The sequence below is a fragment of the Abrus precatorius genome, unplaced genomic scaffold (genome assembly GCF_003935025.1).
Source record: "Abrus precatorius isolate BTA unplaced genomic scaffold, Abrus_2018 Scaffold7, whole genome shotgun sequence".
NCBI classification, from domain to species: domain Eukaryota; kingdom Viridiplantae; phylum Streptophyta; class Magnoliopsida; order Fabales; family Fabaceae; genus Abrus; species Abrus precatorius.
In genome coordinates, this window is record NW_020874417.1 from 17,660,136 (window position 1) to 17,677,839 (window position 17,704).

General features: G+C 34.0%; 2 protein-coding genes across 2 annotated transcripts; one reads left to right on the forward strand and one right to left on the reverse strand.

Moving 5' to 3' along the window:
* Nucleotides 1–5,147: 5,147 nt before the first annotated feature.
* LOC113871577 (ribosomal protein S1, mitochondrial-like) lies at nucleotides 5,148–5,765 on the reverse strand. Its single transcript, XM_027508668.1, has one exon. The coding sequence runs from the start codon at nucleotides 5,763–5,765 to the stop codon at nucleotides 5,148–5,150; it is 618 nt and encodes a 205-aa protein (XP_027364469.1).
* Nucleotides 5,766–12,615: 6,850 nt separating this feature from the next.
* LOC113870998 (serine/threonine-protein kinase SAPK2-like) lies at nucleotides 12,616–14,540 on the forward strand. The gene is made up of 7 exons (XM_027507640.1): nucleotides 12,616–12,714; nucleotides 13,043–13,096; nucleotides 13,220–13,312; nucleotides 13,393–13,485; nucleotides 13,594–13,698; nucleotides 13,811–13,909; nucleotides 14,000–14,540. Exons 1-7 carry the CDS (start codon nucleotides 12,646–12,648, stop codon nucleotides 14,276–14,278), a joined length of 792 nt encoding a protein of 263 aa, XP_027363441.1. The 5' UTR covers nucleotides 12,616–12,645; the 3' UTR covers nucleotides 14,279–14,540.
* Nucleotides 14,541–17,704: the final 3,164 nt, after the last annotated feature.

Below are 17,704 nucleotides of genomic sequence, written 5' to 3' on the forward strand. Positions count from 1 at the left end.
TTAGTATTTAATTTTTTTTTTAAAATCTTAAAATATTGTGATTGGTTTAATCTTTAGATAAAATTGAGTACTTGAGAAATGTGACTTTTAAAACAACTCAAAATATGATATTTTTAACAAAAATTAAAGTTTTTCTTGTAAATTTTTTAATACTTCTTGAGTTTGAATCTACTTTTTAATAAAGAGTGAGACTCTTTTTCTAACTCTCTAAAACTCTTTGAAATGTAGTTTATTCAATATGAGAAAAATTACATTTTAAATACTCTCAAAATTCTTCAAAGATTAAAATCTTTAAGATAAATTTATGACTTAAATAATTTTTTAAGTCTTTAATTTGTCAGTGTGAAAGCCTAAAATCCTTAATTTAATAAAGTCTTTATAACTTAGAAGTCCATCAATCATATTAATAGTGAATTTTTATGAAGTGAATCTTTTTCAATGTGAATCGAAGGACAACCTTGCAAATATCCTAGCTCTAAGATTTTCTCTAAAATATATATAACTTTTTGAAGACAAAGCTTAATGCATTCTTTAGATAAATGGAATAAAATAAAAAGAAATGAAATAAAAGTGAATTTTAAGTGAAATAAATTGTGTGGCAGAAATATGAGTAAAATGTGAAAATAAAAGATCTTAATATCCTTATAAAAAGTTGTATTTAAAGCTTTTTGATAAGGGTAAAAGGGAAACGATAACAATAATTTCATTGTTTAGGTAAGAAATGCACAGTTGTAAGACCCACTGAAATTAACCAATTTGATCCCATTCTTCACCTCAACCAAACCATTGAAATGCATCAATTTCATTCCTTCAAATTTCAATTACTCGGATTTCAGAAAAAGCAAACAAGGTGGGAGTAGTCGACATCAAGACTTTTGGTCAAAATTGTTAGTTGTATTACTTTTGGTCTAAACCAATTTTTCTTTATCCGTAGATTTTAGTAGTTATAAATGAATGGTGGTCCTAGTTTTGTATCCATGCGTGTTTGATTTTTTTTTTTAAATATTTTTTATTTTGTAAATTTTTAAAGGGCTTTTAGAAGAAAATAAAATAAAAAATTAAGGTTATATTAATTTATCATTATATTTATTTAATTTTAAAAGATTATCAAACTCAAGAAAATAATTATTAAAAATGAAAAAAAAATCTCACTTCTCCTCTTCTCTAAAACTTAATTTCTAAAAGATATTCTAAATTTATGTTAATATATAATTTTATTTATTTTATTTAGAATAATTATTAGAATAAATATTTTGTAGCTTTGAATGTGGAAGGGGTTAAGTTTGTTTGTGGCGGTATCCTTTTGATATTTTTTAAAGGTGTTCGATTTTGGAGATGCAGGTATATGACAAGGGCACTTGGTTTGTCTCTTACAAAGATGTTCCTAAGTTCTGTAGAAGCGTAATTCTTCCAGTATGTTTCCTTCTGGTAGAGGCCAACAGGATCCTATTGATAGTAGTTGCAATGTTGGCATAGGAGATGACATTAGTAGTGGTGTTAATGGAAATGTTGGAGATGAGAGTCACGCAGTAGAGAATCCTGTGACGACTGGGTCTGCTGAGGAAGTTTCTGATTTCCCTGCAAAATAATTTATTATAGTTATTTTGATTTAAGATAATTTTTTGAAAGATATACCTAAAAGATTGACAACTATAATAAACATGTATGTAATCATTAATTTGAATAAGCAAGTAAACATAAGTACTTAGGATTTAAGAAAAAAAAACTGAAAATAAAAGTAAAACTTTTGAAAGAAATTAATTTGACCACGTAAGTAACTAACACGTAGGACAAAAAAACTAAATACAATTGTTTTAAAAATAAAAGTGATAAAATTTGAGAAAAAACTAAAAAAATTAAAAGTAGTGACCACTAATTTAAATATTTAATATTTATTTAAAAATATAAAAATATTAAATAATTGTAAAATCATGCATTATAAAATAATACAATGAAAAAAATGCTTTAACTACAAAATAGAAATCATATTATGTGAGGATGAATGAAAAACATTAACATATACTTCTTAAAATTATATTGATTATTTCACAAGTATATCTAAATGAATCAAGCTCACATACTTTAATGGACTTAAAAAAATTTGTCACTAAATAACAATCAAAATCTGTAAATTAAGTATAATGATAGTATAGTGACGTGTTTCTATTCGTTGCATTTTAGTTAGGTTTTGAGATACAAAAATTTAATTAGTGAGATAAGGTAATCGTGAAACTTGTATGAAATCCAAATAGTCTTACGAAGGAGTTACAACACACAACAAGCGGTGGAAGATCATAACACAGAAAACGTTTGGAAGATTCCAAATCAGAATCCTATCATTTTTCATTTCCTAATACTCATTATCCTCTTTCGATTTCTAAGAGCAATTCAAATCACACGTACAATGTGACTGTTACAATCATTCAAATCATATTGCGTAACAGAGCTTCTCTTTACAGAGTATCTTAACCAAATTATAGATTGCACAAAAAACGTGGTAACAGGTAATATGTTAATATATATACATGAAGCTTGCCTTTTTATATTACTTCATTTTTCAATTCATCTCTCTTAATTCTCAATGTCTGCGCGCACCATAAATTCTCACTGGTTACTTGTCTGCTCCGTGTGTACTGGATCTCCGAGGAAATATTTGACTGTACTTCCAGCCTCCCCCGAGCCACCCGATTTAAAGGACTTTCCCTTGGGCTATTATGATGATGGAATAGCGGTTCCGATCGGAGTTGCGCTCAGTCACCCTGAAGGGAGGACTCAAAGCCGGATCACAAGCTTGGTTATTTCACTGGATCTCGGAAGTACCAACCATTACGTCCCATCACTGTCGCTAACCGAAGCCTAAACAAGAGTGGATTTTTCACTCCAGTGATGACACATGGAGCGTCTAGATCATTTTCGTGGCAGATATGAGTTCAATTCATTTATCTATAAACAAGATAAGCACGCCCTTCCCACTGAGAAAGCCCGGTTGATTGGGACTTAGAAAAAGGTTCATTTTCGACTCGTGTAATGACATAACATAAGGGATTTACGTTTGGGTCGTGTGTTGTGTGCTTTTGCTTTAGTCCTTTTCCTTTTCTTGCTCTGTAACTAGGGATTCATTAAGATCTAATATGGAGGAGAGGAAATACGACCAGGTCACTGAATTCTTTCTTGAAGGAAAGGGAATGTATAATAGCCGGCGGGCTTCATTGCTTTCCTTCTCTGTCTGGCTGTTTAGTAGGAGTCGCTAACGAGTGAATGTGTATCCGGCCGACTCGGATTTCCGTATTATTGTTCTTTGTCTAAGTTCTATTTCTTTCTTGCTTTCAATGTGTCCCTCAGTTAGTGCAGTTGCTGGCCTTTTCTCGCCTTGAGTTGACTGAGACTGAGAGTCAGGGTGCAGGGGATGTGGCTAGTCTTTGACTAAGGTTGATTGCTCTTTCTCTGGTTCTTGAAAGAGTCTTTGTCTTGCAGGAGTGATGTCAAACCTATTGCTTGACTTGTCTGTATTTTGAGTATGGTAAGGGGTGGAAGTCGTGTAAGCGGCTTCTTCCGAATTTGCCTGTACTCTGGGTCTAGTACGTATGAAAAGATGTCAGCTAAGTGGCGATTTCTTTTCCTGGTGGAGAAGGATTCGATTCCCGAGCGGCTAAGGTCCAATCCGCTATTCTATTCCGTCTGTGCGAGCATTCATTACATTGCCTACGTCTAGCTGTGTATTCGAATCGGTAATTGCATAAGTAATATAACTACGAATCATCCTCATGAATAAGCTAAACTCTACCTTAAGGTTAAGGAGAAGTGGAGGCAATAGGTCCCGTGCTGCTTTAACTAAGTCTCCTCCTCCATACGCCTATCCTTTAGTTTAGTGGGCTAGGTCCTCCAGTAGATATTCAAAAAAGTGTATCACCTTACTTCGAATTCATAAGCTAATAAGATCTTTGTCGATTCGCCGATGTCCTTTTACTGATCTATTACGGCCTGCATTTCACGAATCTAAGAACATGCCTTTCTCACAAGCGGGAAAGATCGCTACGTTCAAGCTTGAGTCAAGCTATGAGTTCTTTCCCATGGAATTGATTTAAGCAAGCCTTTAACTCAATATAGGTCCTCGGAAATGGAACAATCAATCAAGATGAACTAGTACAGGTAGCTCTTCTTAAGGGTAGGGATGGAACTCAATAGCTATTCCTCTCAAATCAAAGCTTCTCCTTTTTGTAAACCTCGGGAGCACATTCTCGATGAAAGCTAATCCTAAGGAGTTGGCCCTCATACCTTCGTAGGTCCACCTTGCAGAAGGTTCAAAGGACTTCCTTGCGTGCTATGCCACCATCCTATTAGCTTAGCTTATTTCGAAGGTCTGATCCATACTTTGAAGTCTACCCGGCCCCTATAAATGAAGTCCGGAGCTTATCAGCTTTGGCTTAGTATGGAGGACAGGCTATACCTAAGGCCTTCAGCTGATAGTTCTATTGAGGGTATGCCTTCTTCCTTTTCTTCTCACTAATCATTCCTTTCGCCCTAAGCGATCAAGTAAGATTGAATAATCATAATCAAGGGCGAGCTCACAATAGCTATAGATTCTTTCTGTTGGCCTCTAACGGGGCAACTAAGGCCTTAAAAGGTCTGAATGTGTATGATTCTCCATATTTATCCTTAAACGTTGCTTTCTCTATATGCGTGTAAGGTCAAGGGAAGAGGATTGAATTAGAGAGGAGGGAATAGGGCCCGAGGGAAAAGAAGACTGACTTTCTCGCTTTCTCCGTTCAAGCTTAAAGCAAGCCTAGGGTCCCGAATAAGAAAGAAAGAACTAAGAGGCTTCTTTCCTTCTCGATAGCGGGCTTTGGACAGCCCGAGAACGTTGATTGCGAGCAAGACAAGAGTCGACTCAAAGAGAGCAGATCGATTGTCAATGCTCTGCGCAGATGCTTGACATCCGAGACATGTCGGAGAAGGAATAGCACGCAAAAGTAGAAATCCACGATCAGGCCTATTTTACTATAGAAAATCGCCCTTTCTCGTGAATAAAACTTTCTTCATTCTAACGAAAACAACCTATCTTGAAGAGAGTGAAGATTGCTCCGTTTGGTTTTTTCTTTGTTTGTTCTTTGTGCGAGTTCAGTGCTTCTCTGATTCATAGTGCGCTGTTATAACACCACAATATTCGTCCTTTTGGGGTTAATGCTCTTAATGGTGAATCGATCATTCGATATCTTTTTCCTTCTTCTTTTGTTGTGAAAACGGAATGGAAGAAAAGTAATGAAACCCGCGATGGCTACTGAATAACCTCCTTTGACTTTCTCCAGAATAAAGCCTTTTACCTTTGTATTCGTTCGCCAAATCTTGTTCAGTTCCATCCAAGCTCGGTTTTGTCTGAATCTTCGTGGAAGAAGAAGAAGGGGTTCACCAGCCACTACATCTGTGGATCCCACCAAATCATTAAACCGGGCGGCTGCTCGCTCTTTGATCAGTGATTCGCCGGCCACTAGATCGATGAAGAATCTCTCCAAAATCTTCTTTTTGATCAGTGATTCACCGGCCACTAGATCCAGGGATCCCACCTTATTCTCAAACCTGGCGGCTCGGTTGATTGGCACTCCTGTAGGCTCATCTTGCATACAAATTCTGGGGGTCCCAGGTCCTGCATCCACCAAGAACATTTCTTCCCCTAAGCGTAAAACTTCAGATTGTAAGGCCTTTCCACTACATAAGAATAAACTGGAATTAGATCTTAGAAATGATCGACTCAAATAGATGCTCATCATAAGCTTTTTTTTTTCCGCCTCTTTCTGTTCTATTGATCAGAAGCATCCAGTAGCACCACGCCAGTAGATTAAGTAGTGGAGTTCTCATCCAGATTATCTACCCTTCGTGTTAATAAGTGTAACTGAACAATTGAAACTTTCAACTGAACTTCTTCTTAATTTAATGTCTTCTTTCTTTTTTTTTATAAAATCAAAAAGAAAAAAATCCCTAGAAACAAGGAAAAAAAAAGCCAACCCAGGACGCGTTTTTTGCCCAAAGTTTTGATGATAGCAAGTACGCTTTTGATAAACAAAGGATTCAGAATTAAGATGACAGCTGTGGGCGGATCCATAAGAAAAATGAAGAAGGCACATCCATAAATTACTAACCTTGAAAGAAAGGTGGTTTCCTTCCTTTCTAAAGTTTGGTAGAATCCATTAGTTTGTTTATTGATAAAAAAGAAATAGATATTGACACGATTTGCAACGTAAAAGTTTCCAGCCAGGGGGAGACCCAATAATAAAGAAAATGGATAGAATTCACTTAACAGAAAGACTCATTTACTAAGTCAAATTCGTAGTTTGACTTGATTAAAAAGACTAGTCAGTGATTCATTCCGAAGGAGACTATAAAAATACAAATTCAAGAAGATGAAACAATTGATAGTCAAGTAAAGCATTGTACAACGTAAAAAGACATCTCTATTCATGTAATTTCTGATCAGTGGTTTCAGACTTGCTAGTGCTATTATAGCTAAGAAGGGCTATTTCAATAGAATTGTACTCCATTGGAACAGACTCACTAGAGCCAGACTCAGAGAACAGAGAAGCTATGGCTCGGGGAGAGGTTATGAAATATATCTCCTGTTAGCGAGAGTGAAAGCGGTAAGCACGATCTGGCGGCGCCGCCGTCCAAGGAGGAGTCAGATGCTTTAGAACGTAGCCGGAAAAAAGTGCGTACAGGGGAAGTGCAGGCTTCGAATGATAGGGCGGTGGTTGCTCGTGAAGAGGACTGGATGAAGGATGATCCCAAATCGAAGGCTCCTGAACAGACTTCAAAGTCAGAGGTGGGGTGATGAAGACTCAGAGGGGGAAGATGAGGAGGATTGGTGGAGCAATGAGGGGTGGAAGAATCGGATGAAGGTGGAGAAGACACCGATGGGGCCAAACATTGTTCTACTACCTGCGTTTAAGGAGCGGATTGCAAAAAGATATCGCAAGACCCTCCTTGTGACCTTATTAGGGTAGGGAGAATGGTTCGCGAGGACTATCTGGGGGACAAATTACAACAGATATGGGCGTGGATTGGTTAAGACCTTAGATATTGGGTCTGGTTTTTTCTCGGTGAAGTTTCAGAATGAAGAAGACTATGACCAGGCTCTAACAGGGGGACCATGGTTGATTATGGATCACTACCTCGCAGTCCAACCATGGAAGGAGGACTTCGATCCTGATGCAGAAAAGATTACTAAAATAGCGGCCTGGATTCGGATCCCAAAACTCCCTCTGGATTACTATGATAAGGGCATCTTGTATGTCATTGGTTCGCAAGTGGGCGAGGTCCTTAAAGTTGACATGAACACGTTGTATCGGTCGAAGGGCAGATTTGCTCGAATCTGTGTTGAACTTGATCTTGGCTCACCGTTGCTCCCGGGTTAGTGGTAAGGAAAAGAAAGTCCCTTCCGATGATTGAACGTTCGCCAAACCACCCGATTCTCTGGGCTCGACTGCGCCACCTTCGAACTCATATTCTCATGGCCTGATGAGAATTCCTTGCCAGGGCAATGATCTGCGTCGTGTCCGTATTTGCCGCAGGAGAAGCATATCAAGTGAAGGCCTTGTGAAGATCCTTTAGCATCGGGCCTCTAACACCAAAGCCCATTTTGGAGGGGCCCTCGCCCAATCTTGTCCCTTGAGGCGCCCTTGCTGCACGTGACCCTCTCTGGGTCTACTCGGGAGATTCATCACATGAGATTCATTGTGCATCATCCATGTGGTACTACTTGGGACCATGCATACCCACATCCACATCCATGTGATACTATTTGGGGATCTAGGCTCTGGGCTCTGATACCACTTGTCAGAACAAGTACATACTTTTTTACTATATCTTTACACTAGTATGATATTGTCCACTTTGGGCCTAAGCCCTCATGGTTTTGTTTTTGGACATCATCCAAAAGGCCTCACACTAATAGAGATCTACCATACTTATATGGCTTTAATCCTCCCCGATTCTAGTCAATGTGAGACTTTGTTTGCACATTGCTATAGGGAATTCCTCCAAGCGGACAATTCTTGTTGTCTAAATGGAAATTTAACCAGCGCCACGCTGGCTACCAGCTACTGTGCTCTAGGCAACTTAATAGGCAGTCTAAGAACCCATACTATTATTGACATAGTGGATCATTATTTCAACTCTATAGTATTTTTGAATATCACTAAATAACATTCAAAAACTGTGAATTAAGTATGATGATAGTATAGTGACGTGCTTCTATTCGTTGCATTTGAGTCAGGTCTTGAGGTACAAAAGCCCAATCTGCGACATAAACTAATCATAGAAATTGTATGAAATCTAGATAGCATTGTGAAGCAGTTACAACACACAACAAATGGTGAAAGATCACAGCACAGAAAATGTTTGGAAGATTTCAAATTAGAAACCTATCCTTTTTCACTCTCTAATACCCATTCTCCTCTTTCAATTTCCAAGAGTAATTCAAATAACACGCATAGTGTGACTGTTACAATCATCCAAATCATATCACATAATAGAGCTTCTTTTCATAGGGTGTCATAACCAAATTACAGATTGCATAAAAAACGTGGTAGCAAATAATATGTTAGTATATATATACATAGGGCTTGTCTTTTTATATCCCTTCATTCGTCAATTCAATTCTCGTAATTCTAAATGTCATATCCTTCTACCTCTGTCGATTTTATTAACACTGTCCCTACTAGCCGAGACTTAACAAGAATACTAGATAGTATAAGAGAAGCTGATATTGTAAGAAAATTCCTTCAAGTGGATAATTCTTGTTGTCGAAGAGAAAATTTACCCAGCGCCACGCTGGCTACTGACTAATGTACTCTAAGTAAGTTAATAAGCAGTCTAAGAACCCATACTATAATTCACATAATGGATCATTATTTCAACTCTATAGTATTATTGAATTTTACTAAAAAACATTCAAAAACTATGAATTAAGTATGTTGATAGTGTAGTAGCGTGCTTCTATTCTTTCCATTTGGGCCAAGTCTTGAGGCACAAAAGCTCAATTAGTGAGATAAGGTAACCGTGAAACTTGTATGAAATCCAGATAACTTTGTAAAGCAGTTATAACACATAACAAGTGCTGGAAGATCACAGCAGAAAAAACGTTTGGAAGATTGTAAATCGGAATCCTATCCTTCTGCACTCTCTAATGCTCATTCTCCTCTTTCGATTTCTAAGAGCAATTCAAATCACACACATAGTGCGGTTGTTACAATCATTCAAATAATATCGCATAAAAAATCTTCTCTTCACAGTGTATCTTAACCAAATGACTGATGACACAAAAAACGTGGTAACAGGTAATATGTTAGTATATATATACATGGAGCTTGCCTTTTTGTATCATTTCATTCTTCAATTCAATTTTCTTAATTCTCAATCTTAAAACTTTTTGTTTCTTTCGATTTTGTTAACCCTGTCCCTACTAGCTGAGAGCTAACAAGAATACTAGAGAGTATAGGAGAAGCTAATATTGTAAGAGAATTCCTTCAAGCAGACAATTTTGATTCCCAATAGGAAATTTACCCAATGTCACATTAGCTACCGTCTACTGTGTTATAGGCAAGTTAATAAGTAGTCTAAGAATCCATACTATTATTGACATAGTGGATCATTATTTCAACTCTATAGTATTATTGAATTTCACTAAATTACATTCAAAAACTGTGAATTAAGTATGATGATAGTGTAGTAGCGTGCTTCTATTTGTTGCATTTGAGTTAGATCTTGAGGCACAAAAGCCCAATCAGTGAAATAAGGTAATCGTGAAACTTGTATGAAATCCAGATAGCATTATGAAGAAGTTACAACACACAACAAATGATGAAAGATCACAGCACAGAAAATGTTTGGAAGATTTCAAATTGGAAACCTATCCTTTTTCACTCTCTAATACCCATTCTCCTCTTTCAATTTCCAAGAGTAATTCAAATAACACGCATAGTGTGACTGTTACAATCATCCAAATCATATCACATAACAGAGCTTCTCTTCGTAGGGTGTCATAACCAAATTACAGATTGCATAAAAAACGTGGTAGCTGATAATATGTTAGTGTATATATTATACATAGGGCTTGTCTTTTTATATCCCTTCATTCGTCAATTCAATTCTCGTAATTCTAAATGTCATATCCTTCTACCTCTGTCGATTTTATTAACACTATCCCTACTAGCCGAGACTTAACAAGAATACTAGATAGTATAAGAGAAGCTGATATTGTAAGAGAATTCCTTCAAGTGGATAATTCTTGTTGTCGAAGAGAAAATTTACCCAGCACCACGCTGGCTACTGACTAATGTACTCTAAGTAAGTTAATAAGCAGTCTAAGAACCCATACTATAATTCACATAATGTATCATTATTTCAACTCTATAGTATTATTGAATTTTACTAAAAAACATTCAAAAACTATGAATTAAGTATGTTGATAGTGTAGTAGCGTGCTTCTATTCTTTCCATTTGGGCCAAGTCTTGAGGCACAAAAGCCTAATCAGTGAGATAAGATAATCGTGAAACTTGTATGAAATCCAAATAGTATGACGATAGTGTAGTAGTGTGCTTCTATTTGTTGCATTTGAGTTAGATCTTGAGGGACAAAAGCCCAATAAGTGAAATAAGGTAATCGTGAAACTTGTATGAAATCCATATAGGCTTGTGAAGCAGTTAAAACACAGCAGGTGGTTAAAGGTCAAAGCACAGAAAATGTTTAGAAGATTCCAAATCAGAATCCTATCATTTTTCATTTCCTAATACCCATTCTCCTCTTTCGATTTCTAAGAGCAATTCAAATTAAATGGATAGTGTGACTGTTACAATCATTTAATTTATATCGCATAACAGAGCTTCTGATCAAAGAATATCTTAACCAAATTGCAGATTGCACAAAAAACGTGGTAGCAGGTAATATGTTAGTATATATATACATGGGGGTTGCCTTTTTCTGTCACTTCATTTTCCAATTCATCTCTTTTAACTCTCAATGTCAAATCCTTCTGCCTCTGCCGATTTTATTTACCTTGTCCCTGCTAGCCGAGAGTTAACAAGAATACTAGAGAGTATAGGAGAAGCTGATATTTTAAGGAAATTTCTTCAAGCTGATAATTCTGATTGTCCAAGAGGAAATTTACCCAGTGTCACGCTGGCTACTGGCTACTGTGCTTTAGGCAAGTTAATAAGCAGTCTAAGAATCTATACTATTATTGACATAGTGGATCATTATTTTAACTCTATAGTATTATTGAATGTCACTTAATAACATTCAAAAACTGTGAATTAAGTATGATTATAGCGCAGTAGCGTGCTTCTATTCGTTGCATTTGGGTGAGATCATGAGGCACAAAAGCTCAATCAGTGAGATAAGGTAATTGTGAAACTTGTATGAAATTCAGATAGCCTTATGAAGCAGTTGCAACACATAGCAAGTGGTGGAAGATTACAACATAGAAAATGTTTGGAAGATTTCAAATCGGAATCTTATCCTTCTTCACCCTCTAATATCCATTCTCCTCTTTCGTTTTCTAAGAGCAATTCAAATTACATACACAATGTGACAATTACAATCATTCAAATTATATCACATAAGAGAGCTTCTCTTCACAGAGTATCTTAACCAAATTATAGATTGTGCAAAAAACATGGTAGCAGATAAAATGTTAGTATGTATATACATGGGGTTTACCTTTTTATATCACTTCATTTTCCAATTCATCTCTTTTATTTCTCAATGTTAAATCCTTCTGTTTTTGCCAATTTTATTAACCCTGTTCCTACTAGCCGAGAGTTGACAAGAATACTGAAAAGTATAAAAAAAGTTGAAATTGTAAGGGAATTCCTCCAAGCAGACAATTCTTGTTGTCCAAGAGAAAATTTACCAAGTGTCATATGCTGGCTATCAGCTACTGTGCTTTGTCCAGGTTAATAAGCAATCTAAGAACCAATACTATTATTAACACTTATCAACACAGTGGATCATTATTTCAACTCTATAAAAGAGTAATTTGAAAGTCTGTGGGTTCAATAGACTGTGATACAAAGAACTGGATGATACTCTCGATATGCTAAGAGACAGTAACCAAGATTCTCTCTAATGAGAAATTAGTTTACAAGCCAATCTTTTGCGAAATCTTGAAGTCTCAAGGTCAAAGATTCAATTCTGGGAGCTGGAGAAGGAGCTGTCGAGAAGAGAGCTTGATGAATGCAACGGAAGGAAGAGAAAGATTATCGAGGATAGGCATAATTACAACTTCCATCCGCTATATAGAAGCTTTCACTTCTGCAATGAATGTTGAGATGAAGAAGCTTACTATGTTTTAATGTATTAGGTTTCTTTTGATTTGGTTTGTAAGTTTATTTCTTTATCTAAGTAATTTAGTTAAGTTACTTAGTATTGCAGTAAGAGTCTGTTTAACTTGTAGAATGCAACTTATCTTAAAAGACGGTTTCACCCGTGCCTTTGTGCTATCTTATCGAGGGATTTGATGTTTTACTTACTCCAACTCATCTTGCCGATTTGTAATATAAGAGATGTTTTACTTATTGTTTTTCATGTCGATTTGTAATATAAGAAATGGCCATTCATCACAGGTGTTACTTACTCCAACTCATCTTGCAATAGTCATGGAATATGCTGCTGGGGGAGAACTATTTGAAAGAATCTGTAGTGCTGGTAGATTCAGCGAGGACGAGGTACATTAGATTTATGCATCATTTCTCATAATTGATAACAGAAAGCTTGAAGGACTTTATGATAGTGCTTTTGTCTAAGAGTCCATTATATTAACTCTCTAGATCCTAAATAATAATAAAGATTGCTTCTACTGTACATTCTGCATGAAACAACATAGGAGTACTGTTTTTTCTTTAACCAAATACATATATGCACAAAAGATTGTTATTTAATTTGGACATCGTATCTACACTTTCTTCTTTTAATTTTATTTTATGCATAGTATTTCACATTCTAGATACTTGTAGACGGGAAAATTCATCCTAAATTCTACTTTTGCTTGCATAGGCAAGATATTTCTTTCAGCAATTGATTTCTGGAGTCAGCTATTGCCATTCAATGGTAACACTTGCTTCTCCAATATGAATCGAAATGGTTTTTTTTTTTTTTTTTAATTTCATTGAATGCATGTATCAAATTCAATGGTGATACTTTAGCTGAATTAAAGATATATTTTTCTTGCAGGAAATTTGCCATAGAGATCTTAAGCTGGAAAACACACTTTTAGATGGAAGCTCAGCACCACGACTCAAAATCTGCGACTTTGGTTACTCAAAGGCAAGAAGTTGTCACTTAATTCACTAAACATAGACGTTTCAAAGTCTAGTTACTCAATGGAGTTTTGTGTCTTTCTTCAGTCATCTGTTCTGCACTCTCAGCCAAAATCTACTGTAGGAACCCCAGCCTATATTGCACCGGAGGTCTTGTCAAGAAGAGAATATGATGGGAAGGTAACTTGATAGCTTATAACTTTTCCTTTCCAATCATGTAAGCGTGGTTTTACTCATTTGGAGTTAATATTTGGCCACCAATATGTTCTTATCCTTGATAATGATTAGGTTGCAGATGTTTGGTCTTGTGGGGTGACCTTATATGTGATGCTGGTTGGTGCATATCCTTTTGAAGACCCAGAAGACCCAAGAAACTTCAGAAAAACACTTCAGGTTAGTTGGACTAATAAATAAATTAATATGAGTTGCCTTTACTTGAATGTCCAAGTGTAATTTAACTAATTAATCACGCAATTTATTAATTTCTTTTGGATAATTTTGACAGCGAATTCTTAGCGTCCACTATTCTATTCCAGACTATGTTCGTATCACTAAAGAGTGTAGGCACCTTTTATCTCGAATATTTGTGGCCAACCCGGAGAAGGTACAATTATTTATGAATGTTGGTTGCATAACGTAACACTTTATATTTACTAGCAAATTTTATGGATTGCACATTATTTATTTCATGCAGAGAATTACCATACCAGAGATTAAAATGCACCCATGGTTCCTAAAGAACTTGCCATTAGAATTTATGGACGAGGGTGAAGGGGTGTTGCAAAATGATGAGAATGATTCATCTCAGAGGATTGAAGAAATTCTGTCCATAATTCAAGAGGCTCGGAAACAAGGTGAGGGCCCAAGAGTTGGTGAGCAATTTGTTGGGGGTAGCATGGACCTTGATGATATCGATGCAGATGCTGACATCGATGATATTGAGACAAGCGGTGATTTTGTCTGTGCATTGTGAGTGATGCTTGCAACCTTGCACTTTGCCCACCAGTTCTCCCCCAAAAGCAGTTTAAGATAAAGATGTTCCTTTTCCACCCTTAACGAGATAGGGAATCAAACAAAAGCCCTCTACCATGGTTTTTCATTTTCCTTTTATTGGAAGTTGCTTGTCTTGATCTCTACCCAAGTGGGAATAAGGGAATGTTACTGATTTCTTGCTTTAATGCTTTCTCACTTGCCCAAAAAATCAGCATTGTAAGATATGTTCTTCTAATATAATATAATAATTAATGACATACATTGGGTTCCTGTTGCACGATCCTTTCTCCCTTAATTTTTAGTTGTTGTTATTAATGAAAAATATTTGCCATGTCCTTTTTTCCCTCATAATTATAAACATAAAATGACAATTTGACATTTGAATATTAAGTGATCTATCATTGTCATTGTATCAGCGTCGGATAGAAGCACTAGACAACAAATGTAATGCGAATGATGCTGATACACCACGCTGCACGGTCACGGAAGCTTGAAAATTAAGATATTAACCACTTGTCGAATTTTCTTTTTTCTATTAACCGAGGACACACACTTACATTACATATATGATATTTCACTAAGTAAAAATAAAAGTGTGAACATTCTTCATATAATTTCTTTTGTTCTTGATGCCAAGTCAAAACTAATTAAGTCAAAAATAATTTGAATCCTTGAATTAGACATTTCTTGAATTGATTTTCCACTTCAATAAACAATATAATTCGCTGAATTCCCATTCTTTAATTAAATAAATAAGCAAGAAAAAAGATAAACAAATAAACAATGGCAAATGTTAATCATATCAGAATTAAAAATAAAAATATTTAAAAATATAATTATGTTCTTTTCATAGTTTTAAATATATCTCTAACATGATTTTTAACAAATTTTTTCTAATTTCTTAATTAATTTTTAAGAATAATTATTAATAAGACCCATAAATATGGGGCACGTAGCAGAAAAATATTCAAATCATATGCGTTGTTTTTCTTTTAATTACAAGATGTACCAAAAAAAATGTTTCTTTTTAAATAGTAATATTTCATTTTTCTTAACTCCTTATTTTGTATTGGCAAGATGTTATTTTTCAATTAAATAAACAAGAGTTGATTTGATTTCTACTAAAATTAGATCCAAAAATTCAGAAACTCTTTTAAACAAGAAAAAATAAACATGTAAATTTAATTATTACAAATAGTTATATGTAATGTTATTTGTGAAGCTTGTCAATTAATTATTTATATATATTTCTCATCATTCAAATAATAATAGTTTATGTTTAAAATAGTTGAAAATATATATTTTATAAAATTTAATTTCTATTTAATATTTTTACTTATAATTCTTAGAACTGGCAAGAAATGTGTAGTTTTAGTTTTATCTAATAGTTATTTGCTTACCTTTGGACCTTTTCTAATACACTTGCTCATTGACGACTAACTTTTTCAACCTTATTTAATGTACGTTTAAATTTTAGACTTTACCTATTGTTTCGCAAATTATTTGCGTACTCTCAATTAAAATAGTATTCATATTTTTATTAATTTACTTTTCATGATAATACGAAAAATTATGGTTACTTATATTTTCTTATAAAAATAAGTAAAGAAAAATAAATATAAAATATGAAAATACTGACAAAATAAAGCATAAATTTCAAATTTGAATCGATATTTTTCTGAGAATGTCCAAAGAAAAGTAATCAACATTATTTAAAATTTAAGAAAAGCGACGAAAGAAATCTACGTCCATAAATAAAGACATATGTCTATAAAAAAAAACTAATTAAAGCATATTTGTACAATGAAAATCGTTTTTATTTTTTCTTCTAAATTTATTTTGTTTTTATCTGATAAAAAATTAGAGAACAAATATTTTTATTAAAAAAAATTATTTGAATCGACAAAATTACTGTAGGTAAGAATATATTTTTAGTATAATATAATTATTAATTATAATTTAATTTTTCAAGTATATTAATTTTACTTCCAAGCCTTGACTTTTTGTGAAAAAAGTATTGAAAATTATGTAAATTAACACGTTCAAAAACTAAACAATACAAAGTAAAACTTCCATGAAATAAAGAAAATATATTCTATTTTTAAAAATCAAACTATCTTTCTAAATCTAATGGTTACAAAATATGTACTATTTTTTTTTTCATGTGACGGATTGCTTTTAGTACTTCGAGAAAAAAAAATTCTAAACCATCAATCCACTTTTCAATTACAATAGGCCATTAGGAAATTTAACAGTCTATAAGCTTAAAATCTCCTTGATTAATAGCATATATAGTAGTAAAACTAAAGAGATATGAAATGTAAAGACTCTGGATTAAACCATGTCCTAGAAGAAAAAAGAGAAAAAGATCTTATTAGTTTTTTTTAAGATTTTTTATTTTGTAAATTTTTAAAGGGCTTTTAGAAAAAAATAAAATAAAAATTAAGGTTATATTAATTTATCATTATATTTATTTAATTTTAAAAGATTATCAAACTCAAGAAAATAATTATTAAAAATGAAAAAAAAATCTCACTTCTCCTCTTCTTTAAAACTTAATTTGAAAAAAATATTCTAAATTTATGTTAATATATAATTTTATCTATTTTATTTTATTTAGAATAATTATTAGAATAAATATTTTAGCCTTTATTTCTTTCCAAAACCTAACTTTCAAATATACCCTACATGAGATTTTGAAAAAAAGAGTAATTAGTTTTCAATTTTAATCTATTTCTTAAAACGTGTTAAACCCCTGTCTTTTTTATATTAAATAAATCTTATAATTTTCAATAAAAAGACACATTGCAGTGTAAATTTATGACTGAGATTAATTTAAATAAACATTTAAGTTATATTAACGAATTGAAATTAATTTTATGAAAATCAATTCTATTTAATTTTAAAAACAACATGCCCTTGTAGTTGATTGAGTAAGTATGAACTATTCCTATTTTCCTATACCATATTCATGCTTTGTACTATTTATTTTTGGTAAAAATACATATGAGAAGATGAATCCTTATACCATCCATGTAGCTATAACCTTCCCATGTTCTCTCTATTCTAGGGGTAAGCAACTTCACATAGTCTCGCATCATAACCAATTTACAGATTAACAGAGCATGTAACCAATTGCACAGCACTTAACCAAGTTCTAGGTAATCAATATGCTAGTATATATATACATGAGGAACAGAATAACCAACTTCTTCATAGAGTATCGCATGGTAACCAATTTACAGGTTAACAGAGTATCGCATCATAACCAATTTACAGATTAATAGAGCTTCTTCTTCCCATAGAGCATGTAACCAATTGCACAAAAACAGTAGAGCACGTTCACGTGGTAGCAGGCAATCAATACGGTAGTATATATTAGGGGTGGGTATTGATTGGATTTCCA

Coding starts and splice junctions, on each gene's coding strand:
- LOC113871577 (XM_027508668.1), bottom strand. CDS start 5,765: ATGATGAGCATCTATTTGAGTCGATCATTTCTAAGATCTAATTCCAGT.
- LOC113870998 (XM_027507640.1), top strand. CDS start 12,646: ATGGAATATGCTGCTGGGGGAGAACTATTTGAAAGAATCTGTAGTGCT. Junction 13,486..13,593: donor GAAGAGAATATGATGGGAAG/GTAACTTGATAG, acceptor GATAATGATTAG/GTTGCAGATGTTTGGTCTTG. Junction 13,910..13,999: donor TTGTGGCCAACCCGGAGAAG/GTACAATTATTT, acceptor TATTTCATGCAG/AGAATTACCATACCAGAGAT.